Source organism: Eretmochelys imbricata, chromosome 13, assembly GCF_965152235.1.
Source record: "Eretmochelys imbricata isolate rEreImb1 chromosome 13, rEreImb1.hap1, whole genome shotgun sequence".
Classification (NCBI taxonomy): Eukaryota; Metazoa; Chordata; order Testudines; family Cheloniidae; genus Eretmochelys; species Eretmochelys imbricata.
This window is the reverse complement of record NC_135584.1, coordinates 24882027-24903636: the sequence shown is the minus strand read 5'-3', so window position 1 is coordinate 24903636 and position 21610 is coordinate 24882027. Positions and strand designations below refer to the sequence as shown.

At 40.4% G+C, this 21610-nt stretch overlaps 1 protein-coding gene across 5 annotated transcripts; it reads left to right on the top strand.

Annotated features, from left to right (window-relative positions):
- Positions 1–277: 277 nt before the first annotated feature.
- IFT52 (intraflagellar transport 52) lies at positions 278–21298 on the top strand. Of its 5 annotated transcripts, none has more exons than XM_077832068.1 (14): positions 284–375; positions 2029–2153; positions 2926–3013; positions 3309–3438; positions 4186–4261; positions 4349–4420; positions 5472–5598; positions 12391–12477; positions 13707–13775; positions 15998–16152; positions 16604–16691; positions 19429–19537; positions 20189–20334; positions 20896–21298. In XM_077832068.1, exons 1-14 carry the CDS (start codon positions 358–360, stop codon positions 20941–20943), a joined length of 1338 nt encoding a protein of 445 aa, XP_077688194.1. In that variant the 5' UTR covers positions 284–357; the 3' UTR covers positions 20944–21298. The 5 variants fall into 5 exon arrangements, with proteins under 5 accessions (XP_077688196.1, XP_077688194.1, XP_077688195.1 ...); XM_077832071.1 differs by lacking the exon at positions 284–375 and adding an exon at positions 2410–2449 and having other exon boundaries at positions 2101–2153; XM_077832070.1 differs by lacking the exon at positions 2926–3013 and having other exon boundaries at positions 278–375.
- The last annotated feature ends 312 nt before the right edge of the window (positions 21299–21610 follow it).

Below are 21610 nucleotides of genomic sequence, written 5' to 3'. Positions count from 1 at the left end.
GGAGCAGCGCTGCACGCAGCAGCTGGCGCTCAGAGCGAGTGAAGGGGCCACGCCGCTCCGTGAGTCCCAGGCGCTATCCCTGCAGAGAATGGCACACGTCACCCTCCCATCGAGAATGGTAGAGTCCAACTCCCCCCCCCCGTGCCAGGAAACAGTAGGTGCAACTTTCCCGTCCCCTGGAATGGTGGGAGAGGGCGGAGCCGGCGTGATGTCATCACGTGAAGCCTGCTCCGGCCGCCGTGTTGGTTGCGGGCGTGTTCCGTTGAATTCATTCCCTGCGCGTGCGCAGAAGGGCGGTTGCTAGGCAAGGAGCGGCCCTTAGTTACCGCTCCGAGGTCGGCGGCGGGGCGCAGGAAGATGGTGGCGACTCCGCGGGTAAGGCCCGGGAGTTCACGCTCCCCTCCCCCTGGGGCGATGGTGGGTAGGACTGTGAGGGGCACGCAGAGGAGGTGGAGCGGAGGCCCATGGAGACACCAGGTCAAGGGGTAGCGCCAACTGCCCACCCCCGTGTGCACTGTGCCACCCCGTCGCACAGAGCATAGCTCCCCCATCGCTCAGGCAGAGCCAGCCTGCCACCCCTCCCGCGGAGACAGTGGGTCAGGGGTCGCCCCACCACGCACTGTGCTACGCTGCCCATGGAGACAGTAGGTGAAGGTGCACCACCCCGGTGCTCTGTGCCGGGGGTGGCCAACCTGTGGCTCCGGAGTCACACGCGGCTCTTCAGAAGTTAATATGCGGCTCCTGGTCCAGGCACTGACTCTGGCCCCAGCTTTCCAATGGGCCGGGGTGTGTGTGTTTGTGTGTGTGTTCACTGCTCAACCCCTGGCTCTGCCACAGGCCCTGCCCCTGTCCACTCTTCCCGCCCCCTCCCCTGAGCCTGCCCTGCCCTCGCTCCTCCCCCTCCCCTGCCTCCCCATAAAACAGCTGATTAGGAGGTGTGGGAAGGAAGGGAGGGTGAGGTGCAGATTGGCCGGGCTACTGGTGGGTGGGAGGCGCTGGGAGCAGGGGCTGCTGCTGCTGATGTATTACTGTGGCTCTTTAGCAATGTACATTGGTAAATTCTGGTTCCTGCTCATGCACAGGTTGGCCACCCCTGCTCTATGCCCTTCCCCTCTACTCCCCCCCCCACCCCCCCCCCCCGCCGCATGCATTGTGCTACCCTCTAGTATGGAGATAGATAGCTTTATTATTTATATTGCAGTAGCACTTAGCCCTGAATAAGGACCCCATTGTACTAGGCACTGTACAAATACAGAGCAAAAAGACAGTCCCTGTTGTCCCAAAGATTTATCTCTGTGTTTAGACCTGCTTTGAACTGGGTTAGGTGACTCAGTGGTAAAAATGCCTTTGCTGCAACAGGTTAGTAGTGCAATAGTGAAACTTGCCAGAAAATGCTAGTGTCAACATAGCCTAAGTTTAACCAGCTAACCGTCTGATTCTCTGTGATTATGCTTCAACCTTGACTTCCAGGAGGGGCCAGAGGTAGTGGTTATTTATTTTATTTATAGAATTCCAACAGCGTGGTAGCTACTTTACAGAAAGTAGACAAGGTCCTTGGTCCAAATAGTTTAGCTCAGGGGTGTCCTAGTTGTTCTTTGAAAACCATAAAAGATTGCAGTTCTCATTTTAATGTTATTTTTTGTGATTTTTTTCAATACAAAATGTTAGTGAATCTAATATAACTTTTTGATTACATATATTGAGGAAACAAAATGAGAAAGCTTGGGTGCTTCTTGGGATGTTGCCTCTTCTTTTTATTGTGTAGGGAAGTTTCTTGTAGGTTTTAGTTTTATTTTATATTTCTGTCTGTATGTTGTTTAAAATTGCAGTAAATGTTTTAAGTAACAACAACAAAGAAACTTTTAGGCCTAATTCTTCTAGTTCAGATGTTCCGTTCCTGCACCAAGACATTCCACGCCAGCCAGCATCTGCGTGCATGCGTTCCGTATTCAGAGACTGGTCTGAAATAGTACCTTTTTTTGTTCTTCCTTTCTGATTTTGGTTCTCTCCGTTCCTTTCATTCTTGAGGTCACTATGGAGACAGAGCTTCGGAACACCATAGTCTTCAATGCATCCAAAAAGGAGATTTTCACTGTCAACAGTGGTTACAAGTCCTTACAGAAGAGGCTTCGTAGTAAATGGAAGATACAGAGGTGGGGGATTTTCTTCAGCTCTCTTTTTCATGCTTTATAGCACAAGATTGAAACTGACATGAACAAGTAATTACATGTAAGCTAATTGGAGATGGGACCATTTTAATGCTGACTTTGGAGGGTAATTCATAATATAGAAATGTTTGGGAATGTTAATAGAAAGGTAAAAGGATTATTTCCTTTGATTCTACCCAGTGGCATTACCTGTAGCTCTGCTGTTGCATGGTGTTGGAGGACTTTTATTTTGAACTTTCAGGTACTGTGGCAATGGAGAGGACAGAGCTTAGCTGATAATGGTGAGGTTCCAAATGTGTGTGTACTCCTCTGTGCTGCATGGAATATCTAATGATAGGAAAAAATGTCAAGATAATTTGAACCCTAGCCTTTGTACATCAAGTTTATGGTATTGGTCACCCACCTGCTGTAATCAGAATTAAAACACAGAAAAATAAGAGTGGAGCTGATTGTCAGCTGATATAAATTGCCATAGCTCTAGTGAAGTCAACTGAGCTGCAACAATTTACATCAGCTGTGGATCTGCCACAGTGTCTTTCTAGAATACTTATTTTCCTTCATCAGTTCAAATTGGTAGTTATTTGAGATAATAAAATATCAAATTTAAAACCAGAGTAAACAGATGTAAAGTGACTGACTGAAGTGACTTGCTTTGTGTTCCTCTGCCTAGTTCTTTATGTAAAGGCAGCCCAGGATTCAGTCGTGGATTGTATCTAAAATTACAATGTAATATGTCTCTTTATTAATTTATTCATAGTTTAAAAGATGAGATCACATCCGAGAAGCTAGCTGGGGTAAAATTGTGGATTACAGCAGGGCCCAGAGAGAAGTTCACTGCAGCTGAGGTAAGAAATATTCATAAAGAAGAAAAAAAGTCAACAATGGTTTGCAGATTAGTTATGCTTCCAGATTTGTCTAGGAAGACAGAAGAAAGGTGACCCAAAACATTCTGTAATAGCATTTTTGTTTGGAAAGCCTATTCTACACACATTTAGATTTGAACGCCTCTTGATCTTCTAGAGTCAAGTTGGTTGCAAGTAGCTGAAACCATTTATGCCTCATTTCCATATAGTTCTTTGGAGTTCTATACTTAGCGCCTCTAACTGTGTTCTTGTGTTTTTTTCCATCTTATTGTTTTAGTTTGAGGTTCTGAAGAAATATCTAGAAGAGGGTGGGGATATCCTGGTGATGCTGGGAGAAGGTGGTGAATCCCGATATGACACCAATATTAACTTCCTGTTAGAAGAGTACGGAATCATGGTCAATAATGGTAACTTGAACTTTTGTAGATGCAAACCATGTATGGTTCTTATTACAAATTAGGGTTTCAAAGCCACTTCCATTATAAGCCTTCTTTTTCCTCAAGTGTTTGTCTTTTAGGAGAGAGAAAAATACTCTGTGAGCTGAGTTATTCCATACTCATTCTCAACCCAGCAGTGAATTTTTTTGCAGCCTCGTAAAATTCCATTCAGCTGTTCTTGCAATATCCAAGTGTAAATAAGCAGTGTGTCCTCACCAAATAAGACATTTTTCAGATGTTTTAGTGGCAGTTGGGTAGTGGGTTCACTCTTTATTGCACCAGAGTGTTATTGAGTTTATCATAGTTTTGGAAACCTCTAAGACACACAATAAAAATTTGAACTTGTTGAACCAGATTTTTTATTTATTTATTTTTTTAAACCTGGCCTCCCTGTCTGTGCTTGAAAATAATTGCAGGGTCAAGTGAAGGCAGGTAGACACATGATTGTGCCTGCACTTCAGGTGATTAGGTGTCTGCATATCTTCATCTGAATTTTGGAATAAGTGTTCCCACTGTCTTTTGATGCCTGAAGTTGCAGGTCCAAAAAGAGGCCATAGGTTAAGGCTGTTCCAAGTTACGCTGGGAACCAAATAAGCCCCAGGCTTGTAGCATTAAAAATAGGAATCGAACCCACATCTCATCACTCTCAATCTTATGTTCTAAGTACTAGACAAACTGCCTCCATAAAAGATTTAAATTTCTTCTTTTTTCTTTAAGATGCTGTGGTGAGAAATGTATATTATAAGTACTTTCATCCTAAGGAAGCCTTAGTCTCCAATGGAGTTTTGAATAGGTAATTGTTTTGGGGATCTAAATCTGTGAGTAACATTATTGCAAATTCATGTAACTTTAATCAGATTTGTGTTTCCACCTCTTCTAGGGAAATCAGCAGAGCTGCAGGGAAAGCAGTGCTTGGGATAATGGATGAAGACAACAGTGGAAATGACTCACAGTAAGTGTATTTTCTTCACTAGCTTTTTCAAAGGAAAGATTTAGTACAGTCATGAAGAGTTAAATTATTGGGCCAGGGCAATGACTGGAGTACACAGTGCTTCTGTTAAGATGTCCTAATTCATTTTTTGGTCTCCGCTTCTTGCTTCTCTAGTTTCAATCCTAAATGGATGAATTCTTTAGCAACGCTTGCCAGCCAATCTGAGTAACAATGAAGGGTTCTGAAGGGAGTCCCATCTATTCCTACTGTCCAGACCTGTGATGATTAAATGAACCTTGTATGTGGATTTGAAAAGGCTTAAAGGACATAAAATGGTGAACATCCTTAGTACCTTGCAGACGTATAGAATTGAGTGGATTAGGCATAGGCAAGAAGAGTTCAATAGAAGGGGGGGAAAGGTGCTAATCCAGGGAAACTCATACACTTGAAGAATTTGGTGGTTTTCCCTCTTTCTTTCCCCTTGTAATTCCTTTACTTTGCTCTGGGCAGAAGAATACTGAAGAAACATCAGCCTTTCCACAAACAGCTGTAGCTAATTGTGTTCTTTCTTATGGTTTATTTCGGGGCTGTACTGATTACGGTGCTCATTATAGGAAAGAATTTAAGTGCAGAAACATTTAGTATAGTTATGTTCCAGAATATTTATTTGAGAGTTAATTACCCCTACTTGTCTCTCGTATCTAGGAATACCTGAGAGAGAACCAAAACGTTACACTTAAACTTCTTGAAAATTCCAACCATAAACTCTGGAAATATTCCCACATCTTATTCTAGTCAGCAAGATTTCAAAAGTGTGCTTTTGTGAGCCTGCACTGTTCCTGACACAAGTCAGGATTTATGCACACAGACCATGACTTGTACGTGTGCCAAATTATGCATTTGAAAATCTGAGTCTCAGCTTGGTTAATATTACTCATGCCTCTAACTCTAAACAAACAATGCAGAATTGAACATCAGTCACTTATCAGGAATATCATCGACAAATCTAAAGTTAAGAAATCTAGTCTCTGAAATTTAGCAGACACTAATGAAATGCTTGTATTTTCTGCAGGGCTCTCACTTTTGTGTATCCATTTGGTGCCACACTGAATGTGATGAAACCAGCAGTGGCTGTTCTGTCCACAGGATCTGTCTGCTTTCCACTCAACAGACCCATTCTGGCTTTTTACCATTATAAGGTACAATACTGCATGAAATAAGCTATCCATCCCCCAGTAAAGAAATGCAACGGTATGGTATGTCAGATCTACATACACCTGTTTCTACTCCCAAAGCACCTATGAACCCTTGAGCCCGCTTGACAATTCTTTGATTCTTTTTTCTGGAAAGCTCTATTGCACAGAGTTCAAAGAAGAAAAATGTTTGATCATCACCAAAGATTATGTACTTTTTGTTTCTTATTTCCAGTTTTACTCTCTTTCCACCATTGTTGTAACCATCTAGTAACCATTATCAGTTCAGCTGCATAGGTAGGCAATTTTGAGTTAGGGACTCTGGAACTGAAAAGATGTTTGTATCCATGATCTTAGCCGTTGACTTTGGTTTGGTATTTGCTAGTTTGCAAACATTTCTCCATAATAAGTACTAAGTGATGCTTACATTTAATGGTTAATATGTTAACATGAAATTTTATATTTGGTATCTTAGTGATGTAGGGACTCCTCCCCTAAATGTGCACAAAGTTACAGATGCATGTTATGGATAAAATAGACCCCATAAAAAATCAGAGGCAATAAAAGTGCATGAAGTCATATTATGACAAGGTCGCCAGCCCATTTAAGACAGGAGAGCCTGGGGCAGCACTTGCCAAATCGCAGCCTGCCTACTTCCATGGCAATGATAGACGGAATAGTTTTCTCGCCCACCACTCTTACTTACATTTATGGAGCGAGTGTTTATACATGTGGTCATTTTGAAATTACATGCACAAACATACATTTCTGTAATATGTTAACCATCAAGTCCATATAAAGCCTTGATCCCCCGTGGATCAGAACCGTGCCGGTTCAAATTGCATTTCAAAACTGCTGTTTAGTTGAGTTCTAGCACTCTTTCCTTGGACAGGAATATTTTATCTGAGAACCATAACAACATACCAGTGCTATGGACTAAACTGTAAAGTGGTTATCCCAACCCTTAGGTAATCTGTTGCATCAGTTAATAACTGAAGTCTAACAGGGTTGTCAGATGAAAAAAATTCTAGACCATACAGGCCAAGGAAACTGGATCAGAAATGTGAATTTAAACACAGTTGCTGCTAGCAGGTTTGTCGCAAAGGAGACAGGGCATAAATGTGTAATGTATTTTTAAAAGCTCTTTAATTAAATTTTAGTGAATGTTATCTTCCCTAAATTTCTGAATGTATAAGTTTTCTTTTGGTTTTGATATAGTGAGAAAATTAAATGAACGCTTGTCTGTGAGATGAGAACCTGATAATCTGAAGCCAGTCTTTTAAATTTATTTAGGCAACAATTGCATGTGCAAATCAGATAACTCTGCATGCCTATCCATCTAATTCATAATTTGTGTGTGTGATCTGATTTCACTGCACAAGTGAAAGGGCTTGTATATTTTGTGAGCACAACAGCGTGCCTCGACTATATGGAAGTTTGGCCCTTGATTCTCAACAAAATTACCAATGATCTTCTAAAGATTCTGCTTCTTTCCTCAGAGGGGGTAAGAAAATGTTGTTTCCATCAGAGTTCTCATCACGTGCTCTCCCTGGCAATCTCCCTTTTGATATAAGAAAATAGCATGAAAGTCAAGGGAATAGAACTGATCTTTAATTAGGCTTTCTTTTTTTCTATTTAGCTGGAGGAAATTATAGACAAAATGCTGGAGGATGAAGCTGAAGACAATGGTAGAATCTCTGTCAGGGCAGAGAAAAGGATTAGAAAGAAAATATATAATCTGTTTGAGAGAAGTGAGGTAGGGAAAAAAATAGCAATATATAATAGAAGAACAGTAGATAAGCTTAATAAGGAAATCAGAAAGGAGGTAAATGAGGCTTTTTGAGAACAAAATAACAGAAATATCCAAAACACAGACCTAGTAGTAATGGGGGACTTTAATTCCCCTGACATCCACTGGAAAAGTAATACATCAAAATTCAAAATTTCCAATAAGTTCTTGGAATGAATGGGGGACAACTTTTTGTTTCAGAAGGTGGAGGAAGCAGCCAGGTGGACAGCCATTTTAGTTTTGATTCTGACACATAGGGAAGAAATGGCTGCGAATTTAAAAGTTGAAGGCAGTTTGGGTGAAAGTGATTAATAAGTGATAGAGTTCATTTTTCTAAGAGTTTGTCTACATTACCCACTGGATTGACAGGCAGTGATCGATCCAGCAGGGGTTGATTTATCGTATCTAGTCTAGACACGATAAATTGACCGCCAAGCGCTCTCCCATCGACTCTGGTACTCCATCAGGGCGAGAAGCGCAGGCAGAGTTGACGGGAGAGCATCAGCCATTGACTTACCGCAGTGAAGACACCGCAGTAAGTAGATCTAAGTACGTCGACTTCAGCTACGTTATTCACGTAGCTGAAGTTGCATAACTTAAATGGATTTCTCCCCACCCCCAGCGGAGACCAGGCCTAAGGAAAGGAAGGAGTGAGAGCAGCAGAATAAGGACAATGACTTCAAAAAAGCAGATTTTAACAGGGGTAAGGTCCCATGGGAAGAATATGTAAGGGAAAGATGAGTTCAGGTGAGCTAGCAGTTTCTCAAGAAGACACTATTTAAAGATACAAAAACAAACTATCCCAATGTGAAGGAATGATATGAAGAATAGTGAGAGGCCAGCATGGCTCCATCAGGAGCTCTTTAAAGTCCTGAAAATCTAAAAGGAATCTTACACAAAGTGGAAACATCGACATATTGTTAAGGAGGACTGCAGAAGAATAACACAAGCTTGTAGGGGCAAAATCAGAAAGGCTAAGGCACAAATGAGTTAAATCTAATAAGGGACATAACAGGCAATAAGAAGAGGTTCTTTAAATACATTAGGAGTAAGACAAAGATGAAGGAGAGTGCTTAAATGACAACATGAAGAAAGCTGCGGTGTTTAGTTCCTATTTTGCTTCAGTTTTCACTAAAAAGGTAAATTGTGACCAGATACATAATACAATTAATATTAACAAGGAAGAAGGAGTATAAGCCAAAATAGGGAAAGAACAGGTTAAAGAATACAGTAGAACCCCCTTTATTCGAGCCTCTACTATCTGGCTCTCAGTATTAACCAAGCCACTAGTGTGCACATACAGGAATATGGGAAACTGATGCTTCAGCCGCAGCCAGCGGAGCTGACAGTGGGAGCCCACTGTCCAGAGCTGAAGCTCTTTGTCCATTCTCCAGATTATCTGAATTTTTGATTATCCGATCTGGCCCCTGTCCCAATGAGATTGGATTAATGGGGTTCCACTGTATTTAGGTAAGTTAGATGTATTCAAGTCGGCAGGGCTTGATCCTAAGGAACTAGTTGAAGCAATCTTGGAACCATTAAGGACTGTCTTTGAGACCTCATGGAGGACCAGTGAGGTTCCAGAGGACTGGAGAAGGGCAAACATTGTACCTATCTTTTAAAAGGGGAACAAAGAGGACGAGGAAATTATAGACCAGTCAGCCTAACTTTGATACCTAGAAAGGTACTGGAACAAATTACTGTACAATCAGTTTGTAAGCACCTGGAGGATAATAGGGTTATAAGGAATAGCCCCTTGGATTTGTCAAGAACATATAATTCCAAACCAACCTAATTTCCTTCTTTTGAGAGGGTTACTGGCCTTGTGGATAGGGAGGAAGCAATAGACACGATATATCTTAATTTCATAATTAAATTAGGGAGATGTGGTCTAGATGAAATTGCTGTAGGATGGGTGCATAACTTGTTGAAAGACTGTACTCAGAGAGTAATTATCAATAGTTTGCTGTCAAGCTGGGAGGATGTATCTAATGGAGTCCCACAAGTATCAGTCCTGGGTCTGGTACTATTCAGTATGTTCATTAGCGCCTTGGTTTTGGAATGGAGAGTATGCTTATAAAATTTGAAGATGATCCCAAATTGGGAGGGGTTGCAAGCACTTTAGAGGATGGGATTAAAATTCAAAATCACCTTGAAAATTGGAGGGTTGGTCTGAATTCAATGAGATGAAATTCAATAAAGTTAAGTGCAAAGTACTACATTCAGGAAGGAAAAATCAAATGCACAAGTACAAAATGGGGAATAACTGGCTAGGCAGTAGTACTGCTGAAAAGGATCTGGGGGTATAGTGGATCACAAATTGAAAATGAGTCATCAATACGAAGCAGTTGCAAAAAAGGCTAATATCAGTCTGAGGTGTATTAACAGGAGTGTCGTATGTAAGACATGGGAGGTAACTGTCCCGCTCTACTTGGCCATGGTGAGGCATTAGCTGGAGTACTGTATCTAGTTCTGAGCGCCACACTTCAAGAAAGATCTGGACCAAATGGAGGGATTCCAGAGAAGAGTAACCAAAATGATAGAAGGTTTAGAAAACCTGGCCTATTTGAAAAGGTTAAAAAAACCAGGCATGTTTAGTTTTGAGAAAAGAAGACTGAGGGAGGACTTGATAAGTCTTCAGATATCGTAAGAGCTGTTATAAAAAGGACGGTGATCAATTGTTTTCCATGTCAACTGAAGGTAGCACAAGAAGTCATTGCCTAATCTGTAGCAAGGGAGATTTAGGTTAGATATTTGGAAAATCTAACTATAAAGATAGTTAAGCACTGGAATAGACTTCCGAGGGAGGTTGTAGAATCCTCATCATTATAGATTTTAAAGAACCGGTTAGACAAGCACCTGTCAAGGAAGATTGTGACATTCCTGAGAGTACAATTTGAACTGTCGAACCGTTGTGTCCTCTCAAATCTCTAACCTGGCATGCCTTTTATACTGCTTCGCTGGTAGAGCAACCACTTGCACACACAGCCTCTAACATGTAAAATCCGTTCCAACTGAATTACTTGAATGCTGCGTCCAGTCACTCATGAATTACATACAGAGCGATGCCAGCAACTTCTCAGTCCCAGATCTTCTCCCAGAAATGTGCATCTTTTACTGGCCAGCACTCTACTGGACTATGCATTTCATTAATAGAAAATGATATTCACAAACCTTGTTATCTCAAGTGGAGATTCCCAACACTTCAATCCAAACACGCACTGGTTTAGATAAAATAATAAAACAAGTTTATTAACTACAGAAAAATAGATTTTAAGTGATTACAAGTAATGAGGCATAAAAGTCAGAATGGGTTACAAGTAAAATAAAAGATAAAATGCAGATTGGTATCCAATTTAGCAAGCTTAATGGATCAAAGCAAAGGTTTTTCTCACCCTGTACTCTTCACAGTCTTTATTGACTGGAAGCCTCCAGACCAGGACCCCTCCTACGGTTCAGTGTTTCTTCAGGTGTTGCTGCTGTGAGCAGAGACGAGTGGAGTAGAGAGAGTTGATTTGGAAGCCTCTGTTTCTCATTCTTATACCGTTCTCCCCTCTTTGAGGATTACCTCCAGCTGGGGTTCAGGTTACAGTCAGTCTGTTTACCCAGAAACCCCTCAGCTGTTCCATTGCCAATATGTAAAGTTCTCATTCTTACCCTTCTTCCGGCCAAAGAATGGCTTCTTAATCAGTTGATAGCCCACGATAGTCCATTTGATTATGCTGATACTTGGCCGGGGTGTCAGTATGTCTTTTGTGTCTGAAAAACTGGTTTGGGCCTGTTTTTCTAACTTTAGAACTTGGCACAGCAATATTATACAGTAGAATCTTATAAATTTACATAGTGTTGCCACACATTTTACCAGGACAATAATGTTCAGCAGATTGAGTTTTCAAGTGATACCTCACAAGGTATACTTTGTACAAAATGGTTTTGTAAAAAGAATGTACATGGGGTACAGTCTGTCACAATGATCTAGTGTACTTGGTCTTGCACGAAGGACTGGACTAGATGACCTCTTAAGGTTCCTTCTATCCCTACATTTCTATGATTCTGTGAAACAGTAACAGCTGAGGATGTGTTAGGGGATAAAAGTCACTTGCTTTAGGTTGTTTCCTTTCCTGGGGTCATTTACCAAGTAGGAGCTAAATAGAAAGTACAAGCATTCCATTCATACTCAGAAATTTACCATTATGTTTATCCTTTGATCAATACAAGTAAACTGGAACCCTGTTTGAAGCAAGTTCAAGTTCTTTACAACAGCAGTTTTTATGGTTACATTATTTGCTATGAATTTTTATCTTGGTGCCCACAAGAAATATTACTGGTTGTTGTGCTGTCTTGAAAACTTACTATTTCTTTGGGGGAAGGGTGTCCTTTTACATAATTCTTTATATGACATTTTTAATTCAGCTAATTAAAATATAATTGTCTGCATTTTTTGTAACTCTACTTATAAACAGCAAAAATTGCTATGCCTTTGTTTTGTTAGCTAGCCTGGGGGCTTTGAAAGCTATGTTGACTTGCATGCATGCCTCACTTTTGCAGGTACTGACTCTGAATTACTTAAGAGAACTAATCTCATGCGCACCTATGTATTAATCTCAGTTAAGATCTTATCTTTCTTGCTCCTACTGATGAGTAGGTTTGTTTTTTTTAAGGAGTCAAAAACTATAATAAAATACATACAATTTGCTTATTGTTGATGTAATCTTATTTGTTGCTCTGCTTTGTGGAATGCCCATGAAATAGCCCTCCAATCCCATTCATACAGAGCACTTCTTCTAAGGTAATCTTAATAAAAGAATAAATCTTCTAAAATAATGCATTTATTTTATACTAATGCTACACGTTCAACAGATTGTCCTCTTGCAAGTTGTCATACCTACTTCTTGTTCCAAAGTTCCCATTTCCCTCTAATTAAAATAATGTAATAGTTTAGAGCATGGTATGAAATCCCCTGAATGTTTGGGATCTGACTTTTTTTTATATGTTAACTTTGTTGACAGAACCAAGGTGGAAAAATGGCAGTGTTGGGATCTTGCCACATGTTCAGTGACCAATATTTGGATAAAGAAGAAAATGGCAAGATCATGGTAGACTTTTAAAATATATTTTAAAATTATCATTAGTCTTTTCATAGCATTCACAAGCACACCCAACCCTTGTAGTTTGTTCCCAGAGCACAGATACTAGCATCACTATGAAATAGTTGGGGGATGGAGAACCAGACTTGGCATTGAAATAGTGAGAGAGATTTTCAAAGGCACTGATAGCAGTTGAGCACCTAACTCTGTATATTGCAAAGCGGAATTCTGGAAAGCTTTTTACTGCTTCTGCTCTCTTGACCATGATTGTTTGTGTGTGTGTGTTTAAAATATACAGTAGGGTTTTTTTGGTCATTAAATAGTTGAAATTTGTCACAGCTAGAAATGTGGCAACACAATAATATTTTGCACTTACAGCTCCTTTTGTTTAAATATCACAAAGTGCATCACAAAAGTTGGTATGTATTACCACCCCTGTCTGTTTGTTTAAAAAAAAAAGGGGAGGGGGTTAGAGAATTTTGGTATTACAATCATTGTTCTAGCCCTAGATAACTGTTCTACTTGATCCAGATTATTAGGCAATTTGTGTCTACATGTTCTTTCAGTTTCTGTATGTGTTTCTTTGTAACATGACTTCTTTTGTAGGCTGATTTGTAACTGCATCTTGAGCTTCGTGCACCTCTCTATACATTTTTTCCTTTTTAAAACAAATATTATGAAAGGAGTATTCTGACTGGCTGATAAAGGACTGTCATGATTTGCATTGCTATACAAATACATGTTAAAAACATAAGGCCAAATTAACCTCTCTAAGTTAACGCAACTCAGTTGAGTTGCACTTGCCAGTTTGTCCCCATAGTCCTTGCCCAAGTCCAGTAGCTAGCAATCTCTAGTGTTCAAGTATTCCCCCTAAAAGTACAATTCAGCAATCATTTACCCATTATTGCATTTTTCAAGAACACTTATGAACTTCAGACAGCCCACGTTATTCAGGTGGATGAACTGAATTGGTTTTCATCCTCTTGCCTTGCAATTGACCTGCATCCATTATAAAGTGCACTCCTTGCCATGTTTTTGTTGCTTTGGTAAGTAATACAAATACTCTTAATATTACCGTTTTTCTCCCCCTGATATTCTTTGTTGTTTTATCCGGCTCTTTCATATTTACGTCATCTCTTCCAACGGGTGGATTTGACAAGGAATTTTAAAATGTTTTAGCATTACAGTAAATTATTCGGGCACTCCAAAAAAATTAACATGCATCTGTGGATCCACAGGATGTGATTTTCCAGTGGCTCACAACCACGGACATCCATTTAAATCAGATTGATGCAGAGGACCCTGAGGTAAGAGATGTTCATCGTGTGATAGCTAATAATGTTTTAATCCACTAGGACCAGAATTACAGAAGTACTTGCCTAGCACCCCATAGTTCAAGGCTGTATCTATGTTCTTATTACAGATACACGGATGTTACTCTGAAACCTGTTCTTATTACAGATCCCTTAGGACAGGGTAGTAAATAGGCAGACAGCAGGCCAAATCCTGATCACCAGATGCTTTTGAAGGGACCCCTAAATCTTTTCATTTACATATTATCATTATTATTATTTTATTTTCTCTGGAGTCTGGACCATGACTATACTTTAATCAAGAAATTTGGACCTTGACAAAAAATAGACTTCCCCTGCCTTAAGAGTTTTGTTTAATTTTCAGGTTTAGAAAGTCTCTTCAGACTGCAACCTGGCAAGTCAGATCTCTCTCTAGCAGGGCATTTTGTTAAATGTTTTTGTTGTTGAGTAATAATGTGTCAATTGCCACTGATCGAAAATAACTAGAAGACATTAAAATCCAGTTATAGTCTTACTTAAACCCCCATAATCTGGAGTCTCACAGATCAAAATTCAGTCCTCATTATCTGCGCTCTTTGAGACATCAGCATGGATGCTAACCCTGATGTTCTGGTCGAGCTTTTATCTAGATATTTGAGTTTGGATCCTGAACTCAAATGTTCAACATTTTAGAGAGATATGTAAGAACAAACAGTATTTTAATGTACCTTCTAATGTGGCTTTTGTTGGTATTGCATCCAGATGTTGTAGTGAATGAACTTCAAGGTCTCAAAAACTGAAACTGTTTTCAGGGGAATTTTGGAGATATCCATGGCGTTTTTGCCACTTGTAGATTAGGATTTTCTGCCGTATTTGGGTAGTTATTCATGATAAAATGTCAGTCATGGACGTGTTTGCATCCTATTTGCCACTGGTTTCTGTGATGGGTTGGATCACAGAAACCCCTTTGGGACTGCCACCTGCTATGCAAAGACTACTTCTGACCCTGCTTTCCTGCCCAGTCAGCTTAGGACTTCAGTGCCCTGCCTGGTCTGAGCCAGACCCACTAGCCTGCTGCAAACCCAGACCCAGGTCTGAACCATGTCCCCTAACAGCTGTAGGCTCAATTGAAAGCAGCTTACAGAAGTGTTCCTGTCTTTAACACTCAGATGCCCAACTCCCAATGGGGTCCAAACCCTATATAAATCCGTTTTACTTTGTATAAAGCTTATACAGGGTAAACTCATAAATTGTTCGCCCTCTATAACACTGATAGAGAGATACGCATAGCTGTTTGTATCCCCAAGTATTAATACGTATTCTGGGTCAATTAATAAGTAAAAACTGATTTTATTAAATATAGAAAGTAGGATTTAAGTGGTTCCAAGTAGTAACAGACAGAACAAAGTGAATTACCAAGTACAGTAAAAACGAAACACGCAAATCTAAACCTAATACAGTAATACAACTGAATACAGGTAAAATCTCATCCTTAGAGATGCTTCAATAAATTTCTTTCTCAGACTGGACACCTTCCTAGTCTGGGCACAATCCTTTCCCCAGGGGGTTGGGGTGCAGGCTCTGGAAGGGAGTTAGGGTGTGGGAGGGGGCTCATGGCAGGGGGTTTGGGGTGGGTGTACATTCTTTGGGAGTGGGTTGGTGCTCAGGGCTGGGGCCAGGGGTAGGGGTGCAGGGAGGGGTGTGGGCTCCGGCTGGGTGCTGCTTTCCTCAGGCAGCTCTCAGTTGGCGGCGCAGCAGGGCTAAGGCAGGATCCCCCCCCACCCTGGCCCCGTGCCGCTCCCGGAAGCGGCCACGATGTGGCCAGGCAGCTATGCATGGTGCGTGCTGCCAGTGGTGCACCTGCAGGCACCGCCCCCGTAGCTCCCATTGGCTGCGGTTGGGGGTAGGCACACACAGATTCAGAGCTTCTCTGATCGCCCCTGCGCCTAGCCGGGGCCACAGGGACAGCCGACCGACTGGCCTGGCACCCTAGCTTCCACCTGCAGCAGGCAAGCTGGCGCTCGTGTTCACTTTCTTTTCACATAAAACTAAATAGTTCTCTGTGACATTCTTAACGAAGTATAGTGACCTGCATTGTGAAGAGTCTTGGGAGGGAAAAAGTGTGAACTGAAGTTATCTCATCTAGAAAAAATGATTTTTTTTTTAAGTGAAGTACAAAGTAGGAGGAGCGTATTTGAGGTAGTTCCCCTTACTCATAGCAGTGTCATTGTGTTCAGATTTCAGACTATACGATGCTTCCGGATATAGCCACGCTGTCTGAGCGACTACGAGTGTGTCTACAAGAGGGAGACGAGAACCCACGAGATTTCACAACGCTTTTTGATATGTCAATTTATCAGCTGGATACAACCTCCCTCCCTAAAGTTATCAAGTTAGCAACTATGAAGTGTTTGTGTGTTTGGTCTTATTCTGCATTTCCTCTTGGTGTGTTTGGAAGCATACCTATACTGAAGGAAACACTTTCACTTCCTTAATGTAATCTTGTAAGATGCCGATTAGATGCATACCCTGAACTTTCACCCTAGGACACTTGGATTTAAACATGCCATAGGTTACAAATAGAAAAGCTGAGCAATCTATCTGCGTTGTAGTGAGTGCTTGTCCATTTTTTAGAAGCAGTTGCTTTGTAGTTGTTGCAGAGATCAAAGTTACTGTGTAAGTGTGGTCATAAAAGAACCCATGACATATTTTCACAAATAGGGTGTTAACCTTGGTGTCCTGGGCAAATTCAAATTCACAGTCTGTATCTTACACATGCAAGTGTAAACAGACAATGTATTATCATCTCCTCCCCTCAGACTGTGCCTTTTTCTTGATTGTAGATCTTATGAACAGCTGAATGTGAAACATGAACCTCTCCAGCTCATTCAGCCTCAGTTTGAGACTCCACTACCTGCACTCCAGCCAGCTGTGAGTAATCTTACCTGACTGAGCTCCTTACTGACCCCTGAGAGGCATAGGTTCATGTTACAAGGTGGATTCTATCTTTATTGTAAAGAACTATATGGAAGAGACAAACGGTAGAACATTAACCATTTGAGTGCCTTAATACATGCCTTTTATGACGTAGCACTCTTTATGGTCTTATGAATGTGTGTTCAGTCAGATTATGTGACTGAAAACAATGAAACCCCTTAAGTGCATACAGGATAAGCAAACTGAGACAGCTGCCAGCAGAACCCACTATATCCTGAAGATGTTAAAATGCTCCATACATCTAGTGTTTCTACAAGTCTCCCTAGCTGCTTTATGTTGCTCTGAGCCAGCGGTGCCCAGTGTTTTTAGTGTGAAGGCCAAATGTTATTTCAGAAAGGTCCTGGGGCCACAGTCAGTATCTTAACTCTTTCCCTAGGTTCAGGCAGAGGCAGTCAGGCTCCCATCCTGCTCTCGTTAGGGCTCCCACAAGGAGGCAGCGGAGCAACCAGAGCTATTCTATCCTTGCTGAGCTCACATCAGAGCTGTTCCTGCAGCTGCGAGGAATCACAGGCTTTGGAGACTGAACCCCATGCTACTTTGACTGTAGAAAGGGGGTGGAGGTGGGCACACACACATCTTTTACGAGCCTTGAGTAGAAGAATGCGATAGAAACTGCACATTCAGACTCTAGCTGTTTCTTGGCCCCTATATAGGAATAACCAGGCCAGAAGAGGATCTAGTTCTTGTCCTTGGTTTTAATTGGTTTAAAAAAGAAAACCACTAAGAGAATAAAATGAAATGGGAAAAAGGAGAGGTGCTGGCATGCTTGTTCCTAGGCAATATGTAGACTATCTAGTTATTTTTATGAAATTAGGGCTGTCAAGCGATTAAAAAAATTAACCATGATTAACCACGCAATTAAAAAAAAAATTTAAACAATACTACTACTTATATATTATGAGATATAAGTTTAACAATACCATTTACTGAAATATTTGTGGATGTTTTCTACATTTTCAAATATATTGATTTCAATTACAACACAGAATACAAAGTGTACAGTGCTCACTTTATATTTATTTCTGACTACAAATATTTGCACTGTAAAAAAAGCAAAAGAAATAGTATTTTTTCAATTCGCCTAATACAAGTACTGTAGCGCAACCTCTTTATCGTGAAAGTTGAACTTACAAATGTAGAATTATGTACAAAAAATAACTGCATTCAAAAATAAAACAATTATAAATCTTTAGAGCCAACAGGTCTACTCGGTCCTAGTTCTTGTTCAGCCAATAGCTCAGACAAACAAGTTTGTTTACATTTGCAGGAGATAATGCTGCCCGCTTCTTGTTTACAATGTTACCTAAAAGTGAGAACAGGTGTGCGCATAACACTTTTGTAGCCAGCATTGCAAGGTACATGCCAAATATTGCTAAACATTCGTATGCCCCTTCATGCTTCGGCCACCAATCCAGAGGACATGCTTCCATGCTGATGACATTCATTAAAAAAATAACGCATTAATTAAATTTGTGATGGAACTCCTTAGTGGAGAATTGTATGTTCCCAGCTGTTTTACTCACATTCTGCCATATATTTCATGTTATAGTAGTCTTGGATGATGACCCAGCACCTGTAGGTCATTTTTAAGAACACTTTTGCTGAAGATTTGACAATACACAAAGAAGGTACCAATGTGAGATTTCTAAAGATAGCTACAGCACTCGACTCAAGGTTTAAGAATCTGAAGTGCCTTCCAAAATCTGAAAGGGGTGAGGTGTGAAGCATGCTTTCAGAAATCTTAAAAGAGCAATACTCTGATGCAGAAACTACAGAACCCTAACCACCAAAAAAGAAAATCAACCTTCTGCTGGTAGCATCTGACTCAGATGATGAAAATGAACATGTGTTGGTCTGTACTGCTTTGGATCATTATTGAGCAAAACCCATCATCAGCATGGACGCATGTCCTATGGAATGGTGATTGAAGCATGAAGGAACATATTGAATCTTTAGCGCATCTGGCATGTAAATACCTTGCGACGCCAGCTACAACGGTGCCATGCAAAATCCTGTTCTCACTTTCAGATGACACAGTAAACAAAAAGCGGGCAGCCTTATCTCCTGCAAATGTAAACAAACTTGTTTGTCTGAGCAATTGGCTGAACAAGAAGTAAGACCGACTGGACTTATAGGCTCTAAAGATTTATAATTGTTTCGTTTTTGAGTGCAGTTATGTAACACAAATATTTCTACGTTTATAAGTTGCACTTTCACGATAAAGATTGCACTACAGTACTTGTATGAGGTGAATTGCAAAATACTATTATCATTTTTACAGTGCAAATATTTGTTATAAAAAATAAAGTGAGCACTGTACACTTTGTATTCTGTGTTGTAATTGAAATAAACATATTTGAAAATGTAGGAAAAAAATCCAAAAATATTTAATAAATTTCAATCGGTATTCTTTTAACAGTGTGATTAAAACTGCGATGAATCGTGATTAACTCAAAAAAAATTAACTTGTGCGAGTTAACTGCAATTAATCGACAGCTCTATATGAAATACAAATGAAGTTTTGAAATGTGTTCAGTTTATTGTGGAGTTTTGGCTTATCATAGAGTTTCAAAAGGCTCTACTGATATCCAAGTTGAAAGCTATCTCCTAGTTTTCTATAGCATGTAAGGAAAACACTTGACAGTAAAATACATTAAATCTTCTCTTGTAGGTTTTCCCACCTGCTTTCAGAGAATTACCTCCCCCCAGTCTGGACCTGTTTGACTTAGATGAAACGTTCTCCTCTGAGAAAGCTCGTCTTGCACAGATTACAAACAAATGTAAGCAAGGCAAACTTCTGAAGTTGGATTACATTCATATTTATACAGAAGTCCCATTCTTTTGAGAAAAACTTTAGCAAAATAACTTGAGACATTTTAGCTGCAGTAGGAATATAGGGCCTGATTTTCAGATGTACGGTGCCCCTACAGCTTCACATTGATTTCATCTAGGGTTAAGGGTTCTCAGTATCTCTGGAAATCAGGTCCATGGAAAATATCCTTCTCACATGCATGACATGTTGTAGATCAAAATGTTAATAGCAGAGTGACTCTTCTTTTTCTGAGTCTCCTGCCTTCCTCTCCAGTCATTGTCCAGAATGACTTCCAGTGCTGTGGTCACTAGAATATGATTCTTGGAGCCATACATGTTAAAGGATCCTAGATTCCTCTCACTAATTTGTGATGGACATTACTCTAAAAAATACTTTAAAGTGTTCAGTATCAGGATCTAGTGGGGCCAGTCAGAATCCCTGATCCTGCTGTGAATCTCAGTAGTGGGACTGCAGCTGATTTGATATTAATGGGTCTCTCATTTTGCTTCTGCTTTCTGGTCCATGTCTTTATGCATGAATGATTTCCGTGTGTGTGAGTGTGAGAGAGAGAGAGAGAGTGTGTGTGATTTGTCTCCCTCACTCTGTGCATCCTTGTTAGGTACTGAAGACGACCTGGAGTTTTATGTCAGAAAATGTGGTGATATCTTAGGGGTAACAAACAAACTCCCAAAGGAGCAGCAAGATGCCAAGCATATCTTGGAGCACATCTTCTTCCAAGTGGTGGAGTTCAAGAAATTGAATCAGGTACATTGTTTTAATAGCAGAACAGCTAATGTATGGAAAGTATGATGTTAGGTATGACCCTCTGTCATGGGGTGCTCTACTCACAGCAAAGGGCGGCTCTTTGTGGCTGCGTCGGGGGATTAGCTTCATTCAGATCTGATACCCCCTTCTGCTGCTTACTGCATGCCCTACTGTGTCTCTGTCTCTCTCTCCCTCCTTGCAACTCAAGGTACTCTGTCTTCATGGCTTGGGCCTCCAGCCAGGTCACTATAGTCTGTTAGAACCAGATCTTCAAAGGTATTTAGGCTCCTAACTGCTTTTGATTTCAGTGGGAGTTAGGAGCCTAAATACTTTTGAGGCTCTGGGTCTCAGTAACTGAGAATAGAGCATTCCTGATGGTGCTACAAAGTTTAGGGCTGCTGGGTCAATTGTGAATGCCTCCCTTCTGATCAGCTGTTTCATTAATAGGGCTTCCAGGTTTACATCAGTAAAAGTACATTTTAAAGGTGAAGGGTTTTGTTTTGTTTTTAAGTGTATAACTTTTACTGTATATTGTCCTTTCTTCTCCCCACCCCTGTAAAGGAACAAGATATTGATACAAGTGAAGCTGGATTCCAGAATGGTTACTGAGCACTGGATTTTCCTGTCAGAGGGAGAGACCGACTGACCTTCCTAGCAAAAACATTTATTGTACCTCCCTCAGTGTAAATTATTTTTCTACTTGTTTATTCAATATATTGGTTGACATTGCCTCAGCAATTCTCTTTGAACCTTTGGGTGTTGTAAATATGTATAAAGTCTTAAACTGGTACTTTTTTTTTTAATGCCAAATTAGGGTTTGCCTTGTAAGTGGCAATAATTTTCAAAAGCTTTTTATGTAACACACATTCCATATTTAATCTTGTTTCTATTTTTGTATTGGAGCTATAATTCTGTAATTTATGAAATATTCTTATGTTAAGAAAATATTTCATTCCAAACCCTACTTCGGTCTCTGGTATTTATTTTCCTGTCTCTAATGCTTGGAGAATTTGTTTGAGTATAAAATGTTTGTTTTACAGATGCTTGTAGTTTTTTAATTGCATAGTAGAAGAGAGGCCACTCATCTGTGATTTATTTATTTATTTTTGTGTGTGTGCTGGAGAGCAGAGTATGTAGCTATAAGTAGAATTGGGACTGAAACTCATATGCTAATCTCTCACCCTGTGGCTGCCTCCTGATTGACAGTCAAGAGAAGTAGGTTTGTCACTACAGAGGAAAAGGATGAGCTTCCAAACAGAGGGAAAGGAGTATACTT